Raw genomic sequence first — 26974 nt, forward strand, 5'->3', positions numbered from 1 at the left:
CACCTGTCATTTGCAGCAACATGGATGGAACTGAAGGACATCATGTCAAACAAAATAAGCCAGACACAAAAACACAAATATCACGTGTTCTTACTCATATGTGTGAGCTCAAAAAATTGATCTCACTGAGGTAGTGACTAGAATGTTGGTTACCAAAATCTTGGATAGCTAGGGGTGGGCAGTGAAGAGAGTTAACAGGAGTAATGGGAGAGTTAATGGGTACAAAAATAAAGTTAGACAGAAGGAATAAGTTCTAGTGTTTGACAGATACATAGAAACAGAAAGTAGACAAGTGATTGCCTGGGACACGAGGATGAGTACTAATGGTCATGGAGTTTCTTTTTTGGGTGATGAAAATGTTCTAAAACTAACTGTGATGATGGTTGCAACAGCTCTGTGAACAAACCAAAACTCATTGGATTGTACACTTTAAATGCATGGATTTTATATGTGATTTGTATCTCAATAAAGCTTTTTGAAAAATTATGCGGAGTGAAATTTGTCAGATACAAAAAAATGTAAATATTATATGATTCTACTTACACAAAATATCTAGAATAGGTAAATTCACTGAGAAAGAATGTATATTTGAGGTGACTAAGGGCTGGGTGGAAGAGGGAATGGGCAGTTACTGCCTAATTGTTAGAGTTTCTGTTTGAAGTGATGAAAAAGTTTTGGAAATAACGGTGACGAATGCGCAACACAGTGAACGTAATTAACATCTCTGAATTGTACGTTTAGAAATGGTTAAGGTGGCAAATTTTATGTTATGTATATTTTATCACAATTTAAAAAAGAAAAAGATAATTCAGATCACACTGTTTCCCTGACAACTCTCCAATAGATTCCCATCTCCCTCAGAATTAAAGCCCACATTTTCAAAATAGCTCAGGGTCCTAACACAATCATTCTGTCCCCTGCCCTCTCTGGTCTGACCTTACCTGTCTCACTCTGCTCTAGCTTACCTGCCTCCTAGACTCTTTGAATACAACCAACCATGCTCCCCCAGAGCCTTCCGTACTTTCTTTTCCTCCAGATAACCACAGGGTAAGCTCTCTCACTTCCTTCAGTTGTTTACTCAGAAATTACCTCCTCAGTGAGATGGTTCCCTGACCAGCTATTGTAAAATTGCAGCTCCCTACCCTCACCCCCACCTGCACTCTTCTTCCCTCTTTCCTTTGTATTCTCCATAGGATTGTCACCTTCTGACATCTTTTACGTTTGACTTTTTGCCTTTCTCTTTCCACTAAAATGTAAATAAGCAGAGATGTTCTTGTCTGTTTTGTTCACTGTTGGTATCTCTAGTGTCCAGAGCAGTGCTCAATAAATATTTCTTGGATTAGTAAGAGACGATCTTGGGGGGAGGGAGGGAGAAGAAGAAAAGAAACTTTTTATCTGAAGAATGTGAACCCGTTTAAGTTATCAGGCCGAGAGAGGCAATAAAATAAAAAAATAGGCCATGTCACTCCGCCTTGTGATAAAATTATCTTGAAGTCACCTGCTATGTGGGCTCTAGACTAACTGACACCAAGTAGCTTTATCTCTGCAACCCAGTGAAAACTCCTGCCCAATAACTTTGTATCAATGGGCAGCTATTGCATAATGGTTACAGTTTGTTTAGTGATGAAAAAGTTTTGGAAATAAGGGTGATGAAGGCACAACACAGTGACCGCAATTAACGTCACTGAACTGTACACTTAGAAATGGTTAAGGTGGCAAATTTGTATCAGCCCCACTCGTTCCCTTTCCCTTTAACAACCTGCTTGTGCTTATCAGGTGTGGTGGCTCACGCCTGTAATCCTGGTACTCTGGGAGGCCCAGGTGGGAGGATCGCCTGAGCTCTGGAGTTGGAGGCCAGCCTGAGCAAGAATGACACCAAAAAGACAGATGATGGATAGATAGATACATAGATAGATAGATATAGATAGATAGATACAAACAAACAAATAAAAACCTGCTCGCAATTAAGGCCGAAGGAGCACTCCCCAAGGCAAGTGGGAAGTGTGTTCCGGGCACCTGTCCTCATTCAAGTAAACGCTTTAGATTCAGTACCTCAGCTGCTTCCTTTTAGGTTCAATGACTTCAGGATCTGAACTTCCCTACCTACCCCGACCTCCAACCTCTAAAAATTAACAGACCGAATCATACAAAGCCTGAAGTGCTCTGACTTCCAGACTCCTAAATTAGCATCCTAAGGATTGTAATACCGTCTTCAGTACCGAGTAGCATTTTTACATATCAAGCCTATCCAGAGAACTCAGATTCAACCAGGGGGAGGGAAAAAATCATTAAGAACTGAATGGTGTGAACGCAAAAAAAAAAATCCAGCATAATCTGCTAAATCACAGATACCGGGTTATTTCCCTCGACTTGGCTGTGCAAACACGGAGTGACTCAATTCCGGCCAGAGTAAAGGCTGAATCCTAAAGGCGCACGACGGACAACCCAGCCGCCCCCCTCTCTGACTGACACGAGCTTCCACCCTGCTCCGAAGAGGGAAGGGGGAAGGACAATGTCCGGTTCTAGGGGATCTCCCGAACACGGCCGGGGCCTGTGCCGCCGGGCTAAGCCCCCCGCGTGTGGAAGGCGGACACACAGCAGGGGAAGCAGGAGAGGGGAGGACACGTTACCGTGGGAAGAGCCAGCTGAACGGGTCTGTCCGCTCCTTCAGCCGGACTTGCGGAGCGCCACAACAGCAGGGCCTGCCCCCCAGGCATCCAGGCTGGGCACCAAATCGACAAACTTTATTCCCACGCTGCAGGGTGCGGGCCGGTGCGACAACGAAGCACACTGTATGCAGGAGCCGAGGAAGACCGACCTTTCCCGGCCCACCCCGGCGGCTTCCACGCGGCGCTGCAGCCTTCCCACCGCCACCCGTCCCGCGGCCGCCGGCACAGTGCGCGTGCGTATAGCCTCCGCCGGCCGCTGAGCATCTCGGGAAGTGTAGTCTCTGCGCAGGTGCCGGTGGGCCGCCCGAGCCCCACCTCCCGGCGGAATCCCGCGAAGTCAGAACACTCGCCACCCGCCCCTCGTTCCCATCTTCACACCTGTCCGGTCGCCTGGCACTCGCGCTGCAGCCCCACGCGCTGGGCTGCCGTCAGGGCGCGCGCCGAGGGAGAGCGCGAGACCCCCTCTCCCCTCCAGCGGACCGCGCTGGGGGAGGCGGGGTCCGCCGCCCGCTCCCCGCCGTCACCCTCCCCGCCTCCCGCTTCCCCTCCCCTCCCGGCGGGTGTCGGGCCGGCGTCCGAATCGAGGCGGCGGCCCCCGCAGCGGCCGCAGGAGGGGCGGCGGCGGTGGGCGCCGCAGGCGATGCCCCTGCCCGGCGGCTCCGGCGGGGGGCAGTGCGCGCGGCGGCGGCGGGGGAGGAGGCGGGGGGCGGTGGCTGCGGCGGCTGCGGCAGAGGGGCCGAGAGCTGGCGGCGGCGGCGGCGGTGGTCGTGAAGGGCATCGGCGGCGGCGGTGATGGCAGAGATGATGTGAGTGCCTGCTGCCTGGGGACCCGGGGCTGCGGACCCGCGGCGGCGGCCCGGCGGCGTGCGGGAGCGGGAGGCCGGGGCGGCGGAGGGATGCTGTGTGCGCGCCGCAGAGCCGGAGCCGCCGCCGCCGCCGCCGCCGCCGACCGTCCGGCTGGGGCTGGAGCCCGGCGCTGCGGCGGCCCGCGCCGTGGGATCCGGGCCCGGCGTGGGGGTCCCGGGCGGCGGCGGGGGCAGAGCAGGCCGAGGGGCGTCTGCGATTGTTCTCAACACCCCTCCCCCACCCCACCCCGTGTGTCTGTTTGTCACTTGCAGCTGAAGATGGAAAGAGCCAGGCGAAGGGGAGGAGGCGGCGGCGGCGGCCGCGGCCGCGGAGGCAAGAATGTGGGGGGCTCTGGCCTAAGCAAGAGTAGACTCTATCCCCAGGCCCAGCACTCCCACTACCCCCACTACGCGGCTTCAGCCACCCTTAATCAGGCCGGGGGCACAGCCGAAATCCAGGAGCTGGCCTCCAAAAGAGTGGACATCCAGAAAAAGAGGTTTTACCTGGACGTGAAGCAAAGCTCCCGGGGCCGGTTCCTAAAGATAGCCGAAGTCTGGATAGGGAGAGGCCGGCAGGACAACATCAGGAAGAGTAAACTGACCCTGTCCCTGTCGGTGGCAGCGGAGCTGAAGGACTGTCTAGGGGACTTCATCGAGCACTACGCCCACCTGGGCCTCAAAGGCCACCGGCAAGAGCATGGCCACAGCAAAGAGCAAAGCTCCCGGAGGAGACAGAAGCACTCCGCGCCCTCCCCGCCAGTCTCGGTGGGGTCCGAAGAGCATCCTCACAGCGTCCTCAAAACGGACTATATAGAGAGGGATAACAGGAAATATTACCTAGACCTAAAGGAAAATCAACGGGGTCGCTTCCTAAGGATTAGACAAACCATGATGCGGGGCACTGGCATGATAGGTTATTTTGGCCACAGTTTGGGCCAAGAACAGACAATTGTCCTCCCAGCACAAGGAATGATTGAGTTTCGTGATGCCTTGGTTCAGCTGATCGAAGACTATGGCGAAGGGGACATAGAAGAACGTAGAGGTGGAGATGATGACCCGCCTGAACTCCCAGAGGGGACTTCATTCAGAGTGGACAATAAAAGGTTCTACTTTGATGTGGGCTCTAATAAATATGGAATTTTCCTGAAGGTAAGTGAGGTGAGGCCACCTTACCGTAATACTATTACTGTTCCATTCAAAGCTTGGACAAGGTTTGGGGAGAATTTTATCAAGTATGAAGAAGAGATGAGGAAAATTTGCAACAGCCATAAAGAAAAGAGAATGGATGGCAGAAGGGCCAGTGGTGAAGAACAAGAATGCCTCGACTAGAATGAAATTGAACTCCATCAGGCAAAATTTAAAATCATAAATTGGCTAAAAGTACTGATCCATAATCATTTGAAGAAGTTTTTCCTCTTTTTTGGCCCTTTGTTATTAGTAATACCTCTAGTAGTTTATACTTCAAGAAGTCTTATTCTCATGTTATGTTACACATAGATCACTATAATTCTTATGGGAATTCCAACCTTCCCAGAGCTAAGTAGTTTAGCTGCTTCAGCTGCTCCAGACTATTGAAGTATACAAATCAGCACAAAATGTGACATTCTGACATTCTAAATACCACAACTCAGATTTACATTGCACTATGACATGATCCTAAAAAAAGATACATATACTTAAATGAAAGTGTGAATTTCTATTTAACAAGTTCCCCGAAAAGCATTTCATTCCACCTTCATTAAAACCTGCTAAGCTTATCTGTAGGACAGTTACCACAGAAACAGAAATTGACCTCAAGTATATATAAATATATTTATTTATAAAAGTACAAATAGAAATATATCATCTATTGGATAACTGAATATTAAACGATACCATTAATGGGTCAAATCTCATTATCTAATTAAACCTTAAAAATGCACTGTCATAATATTTCTTAAGAGTTACTATAGTATTCTATAATTTCAAATTTTGTGGTAACCCTACAGTTTTTAGTTGCCATATCAAAGCCATGGGAGAATTTTAATTGGTTATTCTAAGCTAGTTATAATCCCATCTTCACCTATTTATTATACCATATATTTTTATTGACTTGACAAAGTTTCAGGAATTACTTTTATGTCACTATTGAGTGGGAGGCTTCACCCGATGGCTTTGCTATGGAAATCTTGGTGTTTTAGCTTTTCATGCTAATTTGAAGACTGTGAGAGATTTTTTTCCCAAAATATATCTCAGACTCAAGGTGTTATATTTTATGCTGCTTCTTTAGCACTATTTCAGAGAGGTTGGTGCACCAGTTAACTGATATAAAAATATATCTGTAATAATATATTTTAGTAGCACTTTTGCAATTGCTACCCTTAAAACCATGTCAGTACTTCCAGTAGAAACCTGACTTTTACAGATGTTTTAATTCCATAGGGGGAAGAAACATTTTTTTCTAAAAAGTATTTAGAATACAAATTTTCAGTCTGGGAAAAATATTATTTGCAGATTGGTTATAAATATGTTTGAAAGGAAAATTCAGGCATTTTCTAAGGTGCTCTTTATGACTTTACACAAGACTCACCCATTTACCTGTATTAAAAATTACTTTCCAGGAAGTGCCACAGCAATTTTTCAACACCTAAGCAATTTTTTTAAACGAGTGGATATAGTGTATACGTGTACCAACCCATCCTGTATTAACTGAGATTTCATCTGTTGAGCTACACTTTATTCTGAATGAAATTATTGTCTTTTATCTTGGCTTTATTTACCTCCCACACAATAATCATGTTTAAGAGCCAGAACACTGATTTCAACCCCCAAATATAGCTCTCATTGATGAGAGCTGGCTGCATGGATTGAGATCAGAATGTAGCTCTTCTTTTATATACTGTAAGTTATTCAAAATTATTTTAACAGTTTCTTTCTTCCAAAGGTTTGTCCCCAAATACATTTCAGTAAGGTCACTAAGAAAACTATGGTATGAACTAAGAAAATTAATTTCATTGGTTTATGTTACTTAAGAACAAGCAATCAGTAACCCAGACATATATACTGGTATTGGTTTGCAGACTGTATTTCATGGTTCCTCAAGTAGTATAAAGGAATCTCATTAGTTCATTATAATTGTGGACCATCTGAATCACTATGGAACAACTGAGGGTTAGAAGCACATGGTGGGTGTTGAGTAGCAAGGATTTTTAAACAGTCCTAATTGTAAAATAACTATGTAGGCTTGCTAAAAAGTAGTTTTTGGTATATGAAGGAGTGATGTGCACTTGAATTACTGTACTACTGATTGTTATTGCTGCCCATCATGGTGCCTATTAATAATAACCTGTCCAATTTTGGCAAACTGGAGCTGTGAATATTCTAGTATTCGATTGTTCCTATCACTATTGCTATGAGCGTATACTCTTAAAAATCTTCCTTTCTGAAATATTTATATCCATTAGGTCAAAATGATTTTTTTTTTGGTTTTTAGTCTGATAAGCTTTGAGTGTATGTGTCAATATATATACATATATATGTATATATACATATATGTACATACATACAATACTATGTCAGACTTAAAGATAAATCTTTAATTCTTTATATATAAATATTATTAAGTCTAGTTTTACATTAATTATTTAAGTAAAGAATTAGTTAATCATCCAGATTTTCTACCTTGTATGTATACTTCAAAGTTTTTACCATCTCAAAGCTGCAGATTAGATAGATGCATATATACTGGCAATGGAATATAATTTAGAATCATGAAACCTTCTGCCAGTCCTTTTGTTTCATTTTTTCATAGTTAAATGTATTCATCGAAAAATGAAATGATGCTATGATTTTTGGATACTTTAAAATCCCAAGAATTCATTAGCCATAATCAAATAAGATCCAGTTCAAAACTCTGGTATTAGGACATATATTGCCATGTATCTTATAAAATAAGCTACTATTCTTATCTGTGCAATATGCATTTTATTTATTGTCATTTGTAACAAATGGAGCTGCAAGTATACATGGTATTCTTCAAAATAACAGAAATCCTGCCTTGAAGACATCAAACTCTTAAGGCAACTGGAAGTTAGAAGTAAAAAAATGAGCATGAAAGTTAGTAACCAAAAGTACTAGTTCACTGTATAATTCTAAAACACTGATGATGTTTGCACATAATAATCCGAGCATAATGTGGTACAGACTCTAAACTGTAATAATATAAGCTAATAGTATGAAATTTGGAAACGGGTTCCTCATAATAGTTGGCAGTATGCTCCTAGCAATTGAAAGCAGCACTAATCTGTTGCTTATATGCAAAAGATGCAATGTATTATAAAGGTGTTAAAGTTCTGCCACATTTTATAATTTTCCTTGTTAAAGCCCCAAACTGCCATGTCCCTTAAACTTGAGTCAAACACAAGCTTATTTGCACTAAAGAGCATGGCCAAAAAAATAAATGACAGGGTGGAAAAGCTAATTGGAACCTCTTGAAATAATGGGTTCTAATGGGAGAATTTCACATTTGTCTATTTGAAAGCTATATGGTCCAGGCAGACAATCTGTCAGTTCACTAATTTAATAATGCACTTTACCTTTTGTATATAGAAGATGTACATTTATGCCACTTGACAGGTGGGATGTGTTTCAATAACTATGTAGTTAGAATCCGTAGGGCGATCTCTTGCATGCATATGTTTGTGTTGGAACTGTTGTAGTAACAGGTTTCCATTAAATCAGTGTAACGGAGAAGGGTAGAAGATGCTTTTGAAGCAAATCCCAGTACATTTAACAAAGAATTTTAAAGTAGAGTTCATATTTGTATTCTTAAGGACTAGGATAAATTAAAAAAAAACTATTTCTAACCTCAGTTAATATTACAGTTGAGACTATATTTAGTCGAGATTCCCCATGATACCCTGAAAGTTAATTTTGGGAATTTGTCCAGATAAAAATTTTTTTAATGATTCTGTTCCATTGTTGATGTGTTTAAGTAACTAATAAAAAAGGCAGTATATAATACTGTACTAAAATTAAAAGTATAGTTAGCTTGACATGGCATTATTTTTAAAACACCCAGACTAGAGAAATAAAGTTTCAAGTTAAAGAAATGCATAGAGCCTAAGAAAAATTGTTAAAATAAGTATGATATTTCAAGATTTACAGAAATACTAACCTTCACCAACTGAAAAGGGTATTGGGGGATTTAATGTATCCTTCCATCCTAAAAACTTCCTAAGATGTACATTTGAAAACTAGATAATTGTTGCTTAATAATAGGTTGTATGTACTTTACTGAGAAACACTGTGTACTAACAATTCATCAAGAGTGTGCTATATTTACTGCATTCATTTTATATCTATAGATAAGAATACATTATATATAGTCATCCTATCTTAATATAATCATGTATTTATATTGTAATTTTGCAAATATTTTCAGTAAAATAAACATTTATCTGAGCTGCACAATTTGAAGAGGATGATATTGGAATATACCCTCAGATACTCTTTTCAATAAGCAGCTACCGTTGAAAGCTGATGTATGTATTATCATTCCTTTAAATTTTGTTTTATGGTTTATTTTAATATTTAAATGAATAGTACTTAATTTGAATCGTTAAGTGGTTTTCTGGAAATAATTTTTTTAAAACTGTGAGATTTTTTTTCCTGCTTATTTTCAAATGTCTTTCATTGGAACTATTCATGAAATCCTATTACAAGCTTTATGTAAGGGCTTTGCTTAGTCACCACTTAGTTTGAAGTCTGTGTTTACTAAAACACCAAACATCTTTGGCAGGATGCAAAGAGAAGTTAACATTGAATCTGTGTCTACAGAATAACACAGGTTTAATATTTATCACTGCCCAAGAAGAGTCTTAAAATCTTTCTGAAAATTCCTGAAAGATTTCCTGAATTTCAGAAAGAAATGGTGGCAAATGGTTAGCCCATCAGAGAAAGAGAATATTAGCGTGCTCGTGAGATAATCCCTAGTCCACAATACTGTAGCAGTGAAGTACTGGGAAATGTGTTTTTCCCAATTTAATGTCATGTGAAAATTGGGTTTTTAGATCACAGTAACTCTGTCATAAAGAAAAGAGACCCAAATTTATGTAGGTGGATCTTAGAAAAATAATACATGTGTAAGTCTATTTTCATGTATAATGGAAAAGAAAACAGTCTTTGTTCTTAATTTGACATGCTATTTTAAATCATTTAAATTTATTTTAATAATGGGGTTTTAATCAATATTTTTGAATAGGGAAAAACATACATATAGTACAAAATTTAAACATTACAGATGGGGAGATAGTGAAAAGTTGCAACTGATGTTATCAATTTCTTGTGTATCCTTCTAGAGTTACTCTACATATACAAGCATATGTGTATATATATATATTATTTTTAAACATACAGATGAAAACATATTATATATACTCTCCTGTACTTAGTAGGATCAATTTTAGATCTGTCATTTTAAGTGATTTTTTTTCCTTCTGCTTAGATATCATACTTGATCTAGTTAACATCATTTAATTTGAACTATATTATTACACCAAGGGAATATCAAGGAAATTTTGAATGCAAACCATTGGTATTTACTTAAAATACAAATATATGCATATATTAATTTTTAAAATGTACAGATATTCAGTTTATCCTACTAGTTTCCCTTCCCTATTCCTAGCTGTCTTGCCCTCCTATATTCCACCTCTTTCTTCCCTCCAAAAAATATTGATCTTTTTTCTGAAGTAACACAGTTTAGGAGTGGCAGGATATTAAATAATTTAACCAAGTGTTATTTTAGATAAACTATGTTCTCTAGTGAAAAGCACTAATATTTAAAAGCTTTAACTAATTATCACATTGAGTTTTTACTAATTCTGTTACTGTTACCTTGTTTTTATCCAAAGACTTTGCCATTATAACAGCAAATAAGTATTAGAACTATAGTGAAAAGTTACGTTATTACTCTGTTGAAATCTTCTGATTTATTAACATGGAGCTTTTATCTTTATGATGAGAAAGATACAAGATTCTTTAGCAATTTCATCAAATCCGAGTCTAAGCAAGGAGATTAACACTAGTCCTGATTGCTTAAAGCACTGATTTCTCATTGAAGGACCCAGAATCTGTCAGAAGTCCTTGGGACCAGAAGATGCTATGCTGATTTGGGGAAAGAATAAAAATTGGGGGGGCTATAAAGTTACAAGTACAACTAAACCATCTCTATCCTCTGGTAGGAGAATATAAAATAGTAAATATAAGTGTTTAAAAATGAAAATAAATATTACTATTCCTATAAATATAATATGCAGAGCTGTTTTAATAGTTACCTAAAGCCCCCCCCCCAAAAAAATCATAATTCTCTTTTCATTCCCATCGGGGGTACATTTAAAGATCACTTTTCTATTGACCACCCAAAAAAATTATCTGAAAAATTAAATATCCCATACTTGAATCCTGAAAGATACTATCTAGTTATAAATTAAAGCAACCAGAGTAAAAGATCCAATGCAGTTAGAAATATCTTAAAGAACATATGGGTTAAGGAAAAAAAATTTTAATGGATTGGTATCTGTAAATTTTATGAAAATGTCAGAAGATTTAAAAATGTAAAACATTGGTTTAAACTTTGGGATAACATCTCCATAATTGGTAGCATAATTTCCTGTTTGTAAAATGAAGAAGGCGTTGTTAAAACATAGGATCAGCTTAATCATAATTTTAAAGCATAAAAAAGTTGGCTGCTTCTATTTTCATGATGAATAACTTATTATCCTTTATAGAATCTATAAAACTGGTTAAACTCTCCAAGTACTTACTTGTTCAGGCTTAATATGGTGTATGTATATTTTTCTCCTTATTTAAAGAGAGGGGTCAAAAAGAAGACAAATTCACCTTTAGGAATGAATTTTGCTTGAATTTAGGCTAAAAAATATTCCTAATTTTCCATACTTAATTGAAGACTTTCCCATGTTCGTGCTTCTGATAAATTATATTTTCCAAACTTTATCTTCTTTTGAATATCCCTTTTGAAAAATTGCTTACTTTTATTGAGGCCAGTGACATCCACCAGTAAATTAAAACATAATGAATTAGTGCTGCTATAGTGAAGTCACTTTGTGATATGAATATGAAGGAAATAATTCGTTTTAAGTGGAATATATGGTTTCTTCTTTAATTTTGTTGACTTATTTCTAAGATTGAGTAGCAGTTCTCTGTCCTTCATTTTACCCCCTTATGCTTGGTTTTTCTAAGAGTTGCTCTATTCAGTTTTCATTTTCCTAGGAAAGAACTGGAGCAAAGCAAAGGGAAAATAATCCCTAAGAGCAAAGTGTTTATAGTATTTAAAAGTTAGAAGTGCTCAAAGTGTAAGATTGGGGGAAAAGGCTTATGTTGGTTTTTATCTTTATCAAAATAATGGTATAAATCTGATTATTTGATCTGATTAAAGTCAGAATTTCTTTTATCTGGAACTTTTATATTCAGAAATATTCAGTATTTTATTTTTCTTAAAGAAAATGGTTCTGTAGGATAGCACTCTTCACAGGATTTTATTATTTGTTGTGGATTTATTGAGTTTGTTACCTACAGGTAGCACGTAGAAAAAGAGAAACAGAAAGATAGTAGCTGATTTTGCTTGCATGTAACAAAAGAAATCAATCTAACAGGAGTGAGAGAAATAAGTCATTCTTAAAACTATATCCCCATTTGTTTAACCTTTGAAAGAGCATTTGAGAAAGAATAATAATTCCTAATTAAGTTATGGCCTGACCCTAAGTCATTCAGCTTCTGCTAGATGGTTTCCTCATATGAAAAATAAACAATGTTATGCTACAAGCTAAGGCTCCCTCCTTCTTAAACTTTTAAAATTCTGTATCAGTGGAGTATGAAAGAAAAAATAGATGGAGAATACCAGAGTTGGAAAGTATATGAGTTTCTCTCTTTATATTAAAAACAGCTATAGTAATGCAGCAACCTGTGATGATACTCAACAGAACAATGCAGAAATGTCAGTTTTATAATATGTATGTATTTCTTTAGCCACACAAAATAAAATTTTTTCCCTAGTCCTTCTTAAGACGAGGTTGTTGTATACTAACTATGTAGCTATCCTATACTTTAATTTTTTTAAGAAATATTTTTATCATCTATATGAGGTCTCATTCTTTGGAAGGAACGTTGATTGTTTCTACACATTCTGAGATCGTTTCTTATAGTCTGCATAGTAAAGGAATTTTAAAAATTAACATCACTTCCTGAAGTGCCATTGTTCCGGAAATAACCATAAATTACATTGCTAAATAATATACAACAACTATCATTGTAGTGGTCCCTAAGAATCACGTACTGCCTTTGATCCCTTTTTCCATGGTCCTATTGAATATCCTGTGTTACAAATAATGACATTTAACAAAGACCATCAAGAAGGACACTGATGTGTTGAACAATACGGCTTTGTTTTAGAGGACTTATAACTGCGAGGGTATTTGAAGATTCAGGGGTGATGGGAGGAGAGGAGAATCAGCACACAAGATTGCTGTCTTAGAGGCATTTAGTTCAGCACCCTGGTCCTCTACTACGCAGTGTCACCACCCCACCACCGCTGCCAGTGGGGAGGATCAAAAACATAGTGACACCTTTCTCCTGGACCTCTCTTTGGTGCCTTTTTGTTTATCGAAGACAGTAGGTCTAAGTGTATTTTGAAGTACATATATGCACATGCATGTTTTAATTTCAAAAATATCTGTGCACATAAAATTCCATTACAGAAATATTCCTTGTGATAAGCAATCTTTGGCCTGATGGTGGTTCAAAATAGCAGTTTGGTTAGTCTGTTTTCAACGAATTCTATAGAATGAATTGGCTGTTGTAGAAAATGTTTTCTCTCTTTCCTCCTCCCTCTCCTCAAAATAGCAGACACATTTTAGATTCGTGATTGCTTTTTCAGTGGTATTTGAAATCTAAGTAGGATACAAGCGAGTAGTTTAGTTTGGCAGTTCTTTTACCCTTGCCGTTTTGTAGAAATTTTCCTCAGCTTCCCATCAAACGTTGCAAGCAACTTTACCAAAAGAACACACCTAAGTGCCAAGACTACCCAGCAAAATCAAACAACAGAACCATACAATAATGATGGAGGAATGAGGATAAGGATGTGTACAGGCATCAAAATTCAAAACATTCCTTATCATTTGCTAATCTATGTCAGAGACTGCTGTATTTTATTTCTAGGTTCTTCAGACTAGCAATGTGATTTATTCCAATGATTGTCAGTCTAGAATTTCAATAGAACAAAAGGGTGCACCATGTTATAGTCAGATGTAAAAATAGAATTCTAAAATTCCATCTATCTTTCCTTCTTCCCTGCCCCATACATTTTACCCTATAGGAAGTGGCTAAGAGCATTAATTTCTCTCACTTCCACAATGGACCCACTCCATCCTATTTATTTGTTCAGATGACAATTGAAACACAATAAAGACTAGAGCTGCTCTTTGAAAATTTAGAAATTGTCCTATGAGCTAGATCTATAGATGCTTAAGAAGGAAGGGCTACTACTTCACTCAACTAATCTCAACACACTTATCATATTTCTGCATAACAGGATGAGTAAGAAAACTTGATGTGGACTCAAAGGTCAGTTACTCCAACTTTCAATACATGACAGATCAGAAAATATTTTTGATTAGCATGATTGACAGGTAATTTCAGAACTGAATTTGGCCTCTAGAGAAGTTTCACCATGAGATATGTATAGATATGTATAGATATATATATATCACGTGTGTATATATATATATCTCATGTGTATATTATATATACACACACACAAACACATACTATATGCTAGTATATAGCTGGGCCCCTTATATCTATTGTTTATAATCCTCATAACAGCCCTATTATCATCATCCCCATTTTCATATAATTTTCCAGTGGTTTAGAAACTGGTTCAGTATTTCAGAACTAATATATCTGAACCCAAATTGACACCAAAGTCAAAAATTCTGCTCATTTGGTTGGGCTGAACTCGCGCTTTAAGACTTCCTTCTGCAACTGATCCCTCCCACTCAATAAAGCACAATCTACCCCCAACCACCAATGTAAATAAATCTTGCTCAGATTACTGGGAATGATTTCATTCAAAACTATCCCCGTATATATGGGACTAGTTTCACCAAGAAACACTTACTTATATGAGGATTCACTTAATTCATTGAAGTTGGTGCTAGAAATCACAACTTATTTAAACTTTAGTTTACAGATAGAACTTCTAACCCTGATCAGCTATTTCTAATAAATATCAGTAAGTTTTTAAAGGGATCAATAAGAATATAGATAGATATTCCTAATTCTATTTTTAAGGGCAAGAGGAGACAAATTACTGCTTATTGTGGGTCTGCAATTGCATTTTCATGAACCCAAAACAACTCATCATGTTAATTAGTTTGGAAATAAATCTCATCAGTATTAGTGATTGATTTCTCACAAGTTTTTCCTGCTATCTTATTGATTTCTCACCAGTTTTCCTGCTCATATTCTTCCCTACGTTCCATTCCTTTTCATATTTAATGACCAAATTTCTTCTTCTTTCCCTTAACTCCAGCGGGATAAACTAAGATAATTGCTGTTTACAGATGCATATTTTTCCCCATTACTATAGGATAATAATTTTCAGACTTCGGTGTGAATAAGAATCACCTGGAGGGTTTGTTCAACTACAGAATCCTATTCAGTAGGACTGGAGAGGTGGGGAGGGACAAAAACTTTGCATTTCCAACACATTGCCAGGGCAGTGAATGCTGGTGATCTGGGGACCACAGTTTAAGAACCACTGCTCTAGGTAGATGAGATTTAACCTTAGCTACAAAAGACAGTAAAGGAAAAATCTAGTCAAAACAGCTATAGCATCAGGATAGGAAAAAGACTCAGTGCTACTCATCCTGCCTTGAGAACCTTACAAATGTTAAAACAAGCAACATTTTTTTGTAAGTTGACTATAGAGTTTTTGTAAAAAATTATTGTCTTCTTCCCTTTTTAATAACCTTTTTGATTCCCTCTCATTTTTCAACAGCCATCTTGAGATAAAGCTGATAGGAATGAACAGTTATGAAGCCTTATATGAAAAGCTTAGCCTTCAAATGTATGGAGATGGATGCATATTTTTAATTTATTCAGTAATTCTGGTATATAAATCTTAGTTAAAGAAAGTGAGTAATTTCTCTACTCAAGAATTATTAATACAAGTTTAGTTAATATTAAATATTAGGACTTGAAGGACCTTGAAATTACTTTAGTCCCTTAGTTTTACATTTTGTGACACACATTACGTGGCTCAAATGGTTCATAATTACTACAACAGGCTAAGTAAACAGATTTTAAAGGCTCAAGCTTAAAATGCTGATTCTCTCTCAAGATATATAAATGGTGATAAATATACTAACTTCTTTTAAAACCATATAGTATTTTCACCATCTTCCTGTGTCCTCTTTGTACGTATAGGGTAGAGGAACTATATACCGTTGTGTGTTTGTAGTACTTTCTTCAGATTAACATGTGAATTCATTACTTTCAATTTAGAGATATGTCAACTGAACACTCATTGAGCATATTATTTGAAAGCATAACTAACATATTTTAAAATAATTTATTCTATTTTTGCCAACATTGTGGACATTCTATACCATAATTAATGTGTTGATCAAAATTAATAAAATATTTTATATATAAATCTATATAATTTTAATATATATAACTATACTTAACACCTCTTAATAGTTGTCATTCTAGTGGATTACATCCTATTGGAAGTATTAAATGTATTCATACATAGACATTTGGCAGTTCTTCAAGTTCATTGACTCTCCAGCTACTACCTTTCAAAGATTAGTGCTCCAGAACACTGAATGAGTTCCTAATGGTGAAAAAGATTAACTGCTGACACAACAGAGATAGTCATGAACTGAAATGGATCGTTATAGGCAATGTAACTTTTTAAAAAGTCTCTATCCTCTTTGTATTATAGCTATGATATACATTTTAGATTTTAAAATTTTAAATTTTAGAATTATAATCTGCATAGGCTTCAGACAGAGTATAGATTTATACTTGAGATGTTGAGATGTCAGCTCAACATGAGGGAAGACTTCAAGAATCATGTTACTTCCCTGTTCCTGGAATTATTTAAGGCAGAGACTAGATATGCACTTAATGTAGGATGCATAAAGGGAATTAATAAATCAAAAATTGAATTGTTATTAACTCAAAGATTTTTCTCAACTCTGAGGAACTTAGAATTTACTGGAAATAATAGTAGGAATTTGCATTCAGATTTTCTGTTAATTTACCAGTTTGGAGAAAGAAGTATGATTTCAAATTTTCTGGTATTGTTCTGAAAACAAGAAAAAACTTACCCGTCCTCCCTCCCTTTGTTATTGCAAAACAAGATGAGAACTAATTTTCAAATTTTCATGAGCTTTACTAACTATATGGACTAGCTAAAATAGTTTTCATGAAATTTATCCTGCAGAATTGAGTCCACCTTTTATAATTTTCAGAGAAATTTTTCACTTTTAATCTTTTTTTAGAAGAAATTATATATGAATGAATAAATTTAGTGCTTACATTGCTATTTTGAAAGTACCTGCTACAGACTCCTTTTTAAATACATAAGACATTAGGGTAAATTGGAAAACTAAAGTACTGGATATTATCAATGTTTTTGAATTCTGTTTAAAAGTTGAAACTCCTCTAAAAGTTGATATGCTTCAAAGTCGAAGAATATCATTCTCTGTTTTTTCTGGCACTACCAAAGTGGAAACAAAAAACATAGTTTGCTAATTTCATCTTAAATTTTCTGTTTTAGAGAACTAGATTCCAAGTAAGTTAATTATTGCTATAAATAATACATGATTGGCTCCTGGAGAGTTTCAACGCTTTGTAAAGGGCAGAAGGGTAGCTGTAGCAATAATACCTAAATTCAAGATTTACTGTGAACTAATAAGAAACTCAGTTCTCCCTAGTAGTGTCTACTTTTTTCTTGTCAGTGCTTCTAATCATCTGTGCTTTCCTGTGATATTGTAACATTTCCAAATTTAAAGTGGACAAATACTCCTATTTATGGAGAGATCTAAGTTGGTTGAAATATATTACACCAACATCTATAAACTATATTACACATTTCTAAATATTTAGCTAAGCAAATTTGACTGCACACAAACGTTACACATATAAATATAGTTTATAAAGAGAACCCAATCCTGTTCCTTTTCTTTGCCCGTGAAGAAATAATAGCAAATTGATTTCATCTTGTTTGTTACTACAATTGATTAGGTGCCCTAAAAGTGTTCAGAATTTTAAGTCTTCATCTACAGAGAGAAAGAGAGAGAGCAGCATTCATGCCAATTATTTGCAATTTGTCATTCCTTCTGTAGAGCTATAAAAGTTCTCATTGTAGCTCTAAAAATTTCAAGCTTAGCCAGACAGCTGGCACTTGCAGCACAAACTACCATGTGACTCACCTAGGAATGTGTCTCTTTTAATACTTCAAAGCGATTGTTTTAATCCTATAAAAACAGCAGAGAATCTCCACTGTGCCTCTGAGGAACTAGAAGAATCATGGCCATGGTGATGTCATCAATGAGATATCCTTAAACCATGGAAGTCTATATTTGCTTCGGAGTTGTAATGACTCCATTAAAGTGACAGCAGTTTCACCCTTTAAAATTGAGTCCAGGCTGGGCGAGGTGACTCATGCCTGTAATCCTAGAACTCTGGGAAGCTGAGGCAGGAGGACCACTTGAGGTCATGAGTTCGAGACCAGCCTGAGCAAGAGGGAGACCGGTAATAAAAATAGAAAAAGTTAGCCGGGCGTGGTGGTGCACACCTGTAGTCCCAGCTACTCGGGTGGCTGAGGCAGGAGGATCGCTTGAGCCCAGGAGTTTGAGGTTGCTGTGAGCTAGGCTGACACCACAGCACTCTAGCCTGGGCAACAAAATGAGTCTCTGTCTCAAAAAAAAAAAAAAAAATTGAGGCCAGTGAATCTCCAACATTAGTGTGCTTAGTGTATTAAAAATGTAGGTTCTGGTCCCCATCCCCAGAGATTCTGATTTGGTTGGTCCAGAGTGGGGTTCAGAAATTGGCATTTTTAATTGTCTTGCTCATTTTGATACAAATGGCCTGGAAGCCATTCTTTGTCATAGACTCAGCCTGTGGAGCTTTGACTTGCGTTCTTTCTTCCATATCACTTTTCCGGCTGGAATTGCTTAACTTTTAATACTGTCAACCTTGACACCATGGGGTGATGATTTTTTGGTCACAATATTAACAATATCTAGGACTCACTTTAAACACAGTGAGGCTAAATGCACAAATCCAGGTACTTAATCTAAGATTTTATACTATCATATTGACTAACTTTCTGGGCAATGATCACTGGAAATGCCAGTTTCGGCCCTATTTCCTAAGCTCAATTTCAAACTGTTCTAACTTGACATCTAACCACTGGTTGCCTATTCTCTAGATTTCACAGCAAAAGCATTCTGAGTCTTTGCAGCCTAAGTCAAATGAATGTCTTTCAATCTCTCACAAGTTAACCCTCCAAGTTTCAAATGACTCTTTTCAACCGTTTTTTTTAAGATACTGTATAAACCTACAATTTATTAGAGGTGAAAAAAATATCCTTAGTTAATCTTTGGGTGCCTCGTATCTTGTGTTGTTCATTTTTTTTAATTGTCTTAAAAAAAAACACACAGCATAAAATTTACTATCTTAACCATTTCTAAGTGTTCAGTAATATTGGGTTCAGTAGATTAAGTATATTCACCTTGTTCTGCAGCCTATCTCCAGAACATTTTTGTAGTGCAAAACTGAAATCCTATACCCATTAAATAACTCCCCATGTTCCCCTCCCGAAACCTCTGGCAACTACCATTGTATTAACACTTTCTTCTCAACCTTGCTTTTTAAATAGGCAGAATTATTTTCTTTTCCCATCAATGATGGGTTTATAGTTATTGCCATTTAGCTCTCCAAGTACAAAACTTATTTCCTGTGTTGTCATAATTCTCATGTGCAAAAAGATTTACAATTACAAAGCAATTGTGCTTGTATTAAGATAAGAAATCCTTATAATATTTGGGTGGCTCTGAATGAAGCCTATTTTATTCTGGAAGTTTTTCCGATGATTTGCAGAGAAAGGTAAGCCTTTATTCCTCCAAAGACCCAGGGGACTCACTTTGTGCTTGCTCATTTGTTATTTTATTTGTTGAAGGTTTGAGGTTAGAGCTACCAGAACAATTAGGCTTAAATTCTAGTATTTCCTTTGCTTTTTCCTATGTACATTCTAGGATATTTTTTACCATAATACATTATAACCTATGTAGTAGATTGGAAGGTTTCCTGGAATTTGACAGTGTTAAGGTTTACTAAATGATTGCGAAATCTTTGCTTAGTTCAATATAAAACTATTTAGCTTTAAGCAGCTTTATTGGAAACATAATTTGGGAGAAAATAGGTAGAAAATAAAAATGCATTTTTCTGCAAATGAACTGTTGCAAGTGTTATTTTCAAAAGCTTTGGCAGCAAGAAAAAACTCAACCCAAGAAATAAATTTTTAAAACTCTTATTCTTCAAATGTTTTTCTTTAAAAAAATTCTTCCTGTTATTAAAATTTTTTTAAGAAATCAATAAAAGTTTAAAAGCCTGTAAGCAATATACATCTAAATAACCCAAAATACTATAATTATGAGTATAATGTTCATGATCTTGCCACAGGATAAACAATCTATCTTTTCTTGGCCCAAATTATCTTGCAACTAGCACAAAAACTAGTTGACCATGACTATTGGATAATAATAACTGAATCTTCATTCATTTTTCTATTTTAACAATTCATAATATCGGTGCTATCTTATGAGTTTTTCAGATAAGTACTATTTATATTGAACTATTTTTAATAATTCCATAATTTTTATAACACTCAGACTTTAATGATCTGCTGCAACATATTGGTAATATTTACTGCAAATAAAAAATTTTTAAATTGAATCTATTTCTTTGATTTCCATTATAAAATTAGAAATGTTTTCTTAGTAAGGGGGGAAGAATTCCTTGAGTTGAAAAGATGTAGGGAAAGAGTTGAAATGCAGCTGGTTCAGTAACATACTGAGCAATTACTTTCTCCTTTTCATTGCTGCCCTCACTATTTAAGATCTTTCTTCATTGTTCCCCATTATCACCCCTAAAGCACAGAAATGTATTTAGTGCCACACACTCATCAGAGCACAGGCTGCCAGCACTTAACCTCCCCTCTGTCCGTAGTCTCTAACATAAGCTAGGCACTGATACTTTGCCAGTAGGAACCTTTATATAATATATTAAATTGCAGCCTGAAAATTCCTAGTTCTAAGCCTTTATTTCATAAATATTTACTTAGTTTATCAATTACAATATTAAATTTACCTAGAATGAAGAATGCCTGCGTGATTTCTAATAACTAAGGTCAGTTTGCATTATTATTCTGAAAACATTATTGAACTGTATTCCTATTTAAGGGAGTCTTTGGGTCATTAGGTAACTAATTGCAGTTTATTTGTTAGTCACCATTTATTGTTTGAGTCATTGTTTAAAAGACTTAAAGACTACATTTAATGACATACCAACCTGTAATTCAAACAGTACGTTCCATTAAGGTGATTTGCATCTGACTTGAGACATATTACCTAAAATCTACATTTTATTTGATAGAAATGTTTTATATTCACATGCAAAAGAATTAATCTTAGGTCAACACAGAACTTGATTCTTAAACTCCATTTTTAATATCGCAATTCTAAATGACTAGTGTTAGTAAATGTGTTACAAAGTAACTATAAACTGAGTGTGAATGCTAAATGACTCACTATGTTTATGCTATAATTAAAGCCAAAAAAATAAGTCATGTTTTAATTGGGCTATTATTTTAAGCATTCAGGGAATTTAAAAAATCCTTACAGTCTGCCATTGACCTCATGGTATGCAGCAGTGTAGTATAGAGACCATGTGTTCTCCTTCGGAAGCCCTAGATCTGTGCTTTCTAGCTGGGCTGGGGCACGTCATTTAACCTCTGCAGACCCCAGCTTGCTTAATCATAAATTGTGGGGATTAGATAAGAGTAGATGATCTCTAAGAACCCTTTCAATTTCTGTATCTCTGGAGTCAGTGAAACTTCTCTTAAAGTTATCTTCCACTTCCTTCTATGGCCTTGTCTCATTTTCCTCCAGCTCTTCTTGTTTCATATGGCATATATTGACTATCCTTTCCCTCTTGGCACCTTTCGTATTTAATTATGACTGCTTTACAGTGTTGCACTATTGCTGTTTCTCTGTCTAATTTGCTCAGTCCTCTTACCACCCTTCCTCCCGCTGCTTAATTTTATATATAAATTATCTTGGAACTAACACAAAAACTAGTTGATCGTGATATATTATATATAATCAGGAAGATTTATCTTTTGGCCTTGTACAAAAAAAGCTTTAAATAAGCAATTCTTCCGGTTCCAAAAGATTTTTTTAGACAAACAACCTAAACCTTGATTAAATATATTTTAGTTTCCCATATAAGAATCCTATCTCCTTAATTTGAATTTAAGTTTAAAACCAGAGATTGTTTTCTTCCTCTTTTGTATTCTCTTCAACACCTAGCACTGAGCTGATGACTTAAATCATCTCTCTTCACTTCACGATCGCTGTTCTGTTCCTGTTTTGTCTTTGAAATCTCGTTGCTTCAGAATCATGGTATTTAACAGGCAAATCTAAATGGCGACAAGTGTTAATGGATAATTTAGAAACCTGACAAGAAATACTGTGTTGCACAAATCACGGTGTGGTATAATTACGGGATCTTTTATTTCCTGCACATCCTAAATTTCACTTAAGAAATATTCTTTGCCTTGCTTAATAGGTAAATGATGCTGTTGTATTCATTCAATGGAGGTTGAGTGGATACTTTGTGCCAGGTCCTGTGCTAGAAACTAGGAATACAGTAACTTACAAAAGACAAATATTTCACTGCCATTAGCTTTAAGTGTGCCATGTCCAAAATTATTTGATTGAAAGCAGCTTTTGGAGACCAATCAAGCTGTCATTTTCTTCATTTAACAGATATTCATTTGAATATCTGCCATGTGCCAGGCAGTGTGTTGGTATATATGAGAAGTGTGTTGGAAGCTACTATAAAATGCTGTATGTTGTTTTCCCTTTAACAGTTTATCCTTCGAAGATGATTATCTACGTTCAGTCATAGTGCTCAAAATATATTTCATTGATTCAGATTTAGACAAATGCAATGATACCATTTGAAACAATAATTCTGCCTTCCTCATTCCAAATCTCTCTTCATGTCCTTGGATGAAAATAACAATTCTCTTTCATCTCACATGCCTACTGTGTAAGTGGTAATGACATCCCAAGCCCTAGCTTGGAGATGATTGTGAAGCTCCATTCGAGCTCGTCGTAAAAGACTGCTGTGATTTCTGTATGTGGATGGGGGGTTGATTTGGGGAGTAGATGAGGAAGGCAAGGAGCAGTGACTTGTGTATCACATATTTTCCCTCCCTGCCCTCAGCTTTTGTATTCATCTTCACTTTAATTTTAGTTTACACTTATCGCATATATTTAATTCAATATATTGACAAGTTCCTTTTCTCTTTATATGTTTGGATTGACAAAAATCCATCAGTCACCAGTTATAACGACTATTTCACCAATGTCTTAGCCAAATGAAATAAGCCTGATTCTACCCTGGCTGTATTAGTAAATCATGGTTGTAATAATTTTCACTGTAGTGACACTGCAATGAAGACCATTAATAGATAAATTTAGGGTCAGGGGCAATGGCTCACACCTGTAATCCCAGCACTTTAGGAGGCCGAGGCAGGAGGATCACTTGAGGCCAGGAGTTTGAGACCAGCCTAGGCGGTTTCTACCAAAAAAAAAAAAAAGATATTTAATTAGTTGTGGGTACAAAAGATTTGTTTATCCTGAAAGTTTTCCCATAACTGGTCAGTAATTATGAAATATTTTCTATCTCAAACAAATGTAAAGAGAATGTAGAATTTTACATTATAATAATTTACATATCATTTGAAATAGTTTTTAAAGTTCTTTTCCATATTCCATCTCATTTCATCCTGATGAAACTACCGATTTAGATTAGTTTAGTTCAGTGACACTATCCCCACTTAACAGATGAAGAAAACTGGGGCACTGGCAGGGGAAATGATTTGCTGTAATCACTTAGCTACCTAATGAAATGCCAGGGTTTTAACAAGCCTGCTGCTCATTGAAGGCTTTGTAATAACCTCATAGAAATTTTAAATAGTAAGCTTGAAATCAAAATTGGTAAAATTAAACACATGTTTTTATAGCTAAGAGAAAGAAGGTTTTGCAGTGCATTGTAGATATATTTTTGTTTTTATCACATCTGTAGGCTCAGATCTGTACTCCATGTACTCTCGGTTTGGCCCTGGTTGGAAGGCCCAGCCACTCTTTACATTAGTGCTCATTTCCAGGCAGGCACTTGCCTAAATTCTGACCCTCCAAATCAGCCTCTTCCTAGAACTCTGAGTCTGCCCCTCTGTACCTGAGCTTCCCACTTTAGCTCACCTTCTAGACCTTGACCCCTTCCTGACCTGCTATCACAGGTCTTGTCATGGCACCTGCATTGCAGAGTAGCCCTCAAAAAATGGTATTATTTAGAGAATTTAAGAGATAAAACTACTTAATTTGCATAAGAAATTCATTGAAAATCAATGAGTGAACCTTTTCCCTATCTTGTTGTGAACAAGAAATAAATGACCACATAATAAGTTGGAAGTAGGCTTTTTCTACAACCTATTTGAAAGGAATGTTCCAGGGTTTTATCAAACCACCTCAAGAACCCACTCTTGTCTACATCACTGTACGGTGATTATGGTTGTTGGCAATGAGGACCCTAGAACATTGCAGTATTCTCATTAGCACACAAAATATAATCCTGTTTATTATGTTGTCTTTATTAAGGCAGAAAATAAAATAAGACATATTAGAAATGTTTCATTTTCAATAGGATTCAAAGCTGTTAACTAGAAAATGCCACTGAATAAATGACATTGCTCCTTGGCATTTCCAGTTAACCATGGTTTTCAGCATCACTGAGGAATTAGCAGACTGAATTCTTGATTCTTACATGAAGATTGAATTATTCTGTTTCTATATTTATAGCCATAAAATTTCATTGAACAAATTATCATATAGTTATAAATGCAAAAAATCAAATCAATATGCCTAAGATTACCAAGAGGAGCTTAATAGAAGCTCCACATTTGCCTTTTGCTAGGAGAAGAATAAAACAGCAATAATTTTAATCGATTTCCTCCACCCCTTTAAGCAATAGCAGTAATTTCAGCTGTCTTTTTAGTTACTGGGTCCCCACAGAGTCACCAGGGAGTCTCAGTGGCCCAGTACAGACAGTAAACAGCACATACCTCGGTGTCAGCCAGTCCTGGGTTCAAGTCCAAATTCTATCACTTATTGTATAATTTGGGGCAATTTATATAACTGTGTAGAGTTGTTGTGATTATTGGTTCATTCAGCATTAAGTTTATACTTACCTAGCACCCACTACGTACTGGGCAACCTTCTAGGTCCAGGGGATTGTATCAATAATAAAACATAAGGTTCCTTGCCCTCTAGAACATAGTCAACCAGAATTCTCTTAAAGAAAATTAAATGCCTTCAGATACATGCAGCTGTTAGCAAAGTGTCTGTCATAAAATATACATGTAATAAATATTAATTAGCATCATTATTAATTCTTCCCAACCCATAAAATGAATGGTTCCCCAGAAAGTACAACAAAATTATGCAAAATTGGAAGGGAGCCTCCTCTGACCATGGGAACTTTCAGGTACAGCTATAGCAAGGGAGTTGGTCTAGTTATATTCTCTTGAAACTGTTTTCAGTCAAATTTAAAACTGCACAATTACATGGGCAAAAATTTCTTGGACAGAAAACAAAAAGCACTAACTATAAAGGAAAAAATGATACACTCCATCAAAATCAAAATTTTCTACTCATCCAAAGATACCATTAAGAAAGTGAATGAACTACCCACAGACTGGGAAATATCAAAGCTTACTTTTCTTCCTGCAGAAGATTGGAACTGCTTTGTTTTCTCTTTTAGAAAGATGATAATAAGGCAGTTTGTATGGTTTGGGGATCAACTGCCCCAGCACCAAAAGGATTACATTCACCTATTTCCTGCTATTGGTATAGGAACCTGCAGTGACTTGACAACCTAAGATTTTTTCCTTCCTAATTCTGCCATCGACTTTGATTTTTTTTTTTTTTTTTTTGCCTGAAAGAGTCTTTGGGAGTAACATAACAGCCTCATTTATAACAGATAGGAAAAATATTAAAGATGATATGTGACATGTTCAAAATCATTTGACTCATCATTTCAAAACTTGAACTAGACCTTCTTTAAGTGGTCCTTGTACTACTCAGTGTCTGCTTCTCTGTTACTTTGCTTCAAAATCAGTGGGAGTGTGTGGGCTTCATTCAGAATATTTCTTTTTATCTCTCAACTAGAGTTTTCTCACCTGTTTAAAGTTGAAAACGTCATCTTACAAAGTTATGTTAGCGAATCACTTGACTCTGGAAAAAAATAGCTTTTTGAAAGTTGATGCACATTTTAACGCTTGGTTCCAGGATAGTAAAGAATCATTATCATGGAGGCCCCAGTGACTGTCATAAAAAGGCTCTTAACAGACCATCATCTTGATACTGAAATTTTCCTCTTTCATATTTGAACTATATTTTTTCTACCAGCCCTTGGAACTCTGTTTTCCTCTGGTACTAATGAAACCTTCAATCTCTCACTGTCAGAAATCTTTACATGAAACATCATGTAACTATCTAGTCTATTGATTGCAAAAGTTTTTTGGCAGTGGCGTCATCAACTAACTCCCGGGCTCCAGAGATTTTCCCGCCTCAGCCTCCCAAGTAGCTGGAACTACAGGCGCAAGCCACCACACCTGGCTAATTTTTTCAACTTTTGGTAGAGACAAAGTCTTGGGGTCTCACTCTTGCTCAGGCTGGTCTCGAACTCCTGAGCTCAAGCCATCCTCCCAGAGTGCTAGGATTACAGGCATGAGCCACCACGCCCGGCCTGATTTTAAAAATTTTTATTGTTCACTCTAGAGAGGCCAACAATGTCCTTTAGTGTCATTAATAGAGTTTTTAAAAGGAAAATTTTATAGCTAAGAATCCACAGTTTCTTGTATCAATTTATTGTTGGTTTTATAATTGTGTCCATTTATATTTATGCTCTCTTTATGTTAACAATAGCATAGCAATATTAATGGCATGTAGTTTTAGGGCTTTCTTTTTTTAACTAATTATGTGCCTATGCTTTTTCCATTTTAATCATACTGAATTTGTAATGTGGAGGAAGAAG

The 26974-nt window shown here is 36.8% G+C and overlaps 2 protein-coding genes across 8 annotated transcripts in view; one reads left to right on the plus strand and one right to left on the minus strand.

Moving 5' to 3' along the window:
• The window catches only part of WRN (WRN RecQ like helicase), a 99564-nt gene extending 96692 nt beyond the window's left edge, over positions 1-2872 (minus strand). For 4 of the 5 annotated variants that reach the window (XM_045535454.1, XM_045535455.1, XM_045535453.1 and 1 more), the window contains exon 1: positions 2631-2872. The gene's annotated coding sequence lies outside the window, so the exon portion shown is untranslated. Of the gene's footprint in view, positions 1-1954; positions 2032-2630 lie in introns of those variants that run through there. The other variant, XM_045535452.1, reaches the window with a different exon arrangement.
• The window catches only part of PURG (purine rich element binding protein G), a 34466-nt gene continuing 10332 nt past the window's right edge, over positions 2841-26974 (plus strand). Inside the window, exons 1-2 of one of the 3 annotated variants that reach the window (XM_045535460.1) lie at positions 3195-3475; positions 3788-4663. In XM_045535460.1, coding sequence (XP_045391416.1) covers positions 3794-4663 — 870 coding nt within the window. In that variant the 5' untranslated portion in view covers positions 3195-3475; positions 3788-3793. Of the gene's footprint in view, positions 5765-26974 lie in introns of those variants that run through there. The other 2 variants (XM_045535459.1, XM_045535457.1) reach the window with 2 other exon arrangements.

This window comes from Lemur catta, chromosome 22 (genome assembly GCF_020740605.2).
Source record: "Lemur catta isolate mLemCat1 chromosome 22, mLemCat1.pri, whole genome shotgun sequence".
Classification (NCBI taxonomy): Eukaryota; Metazoa; Chordata; class Mammalia; order Primates; family Lemuridae; genus Lemur; species Lemur catta.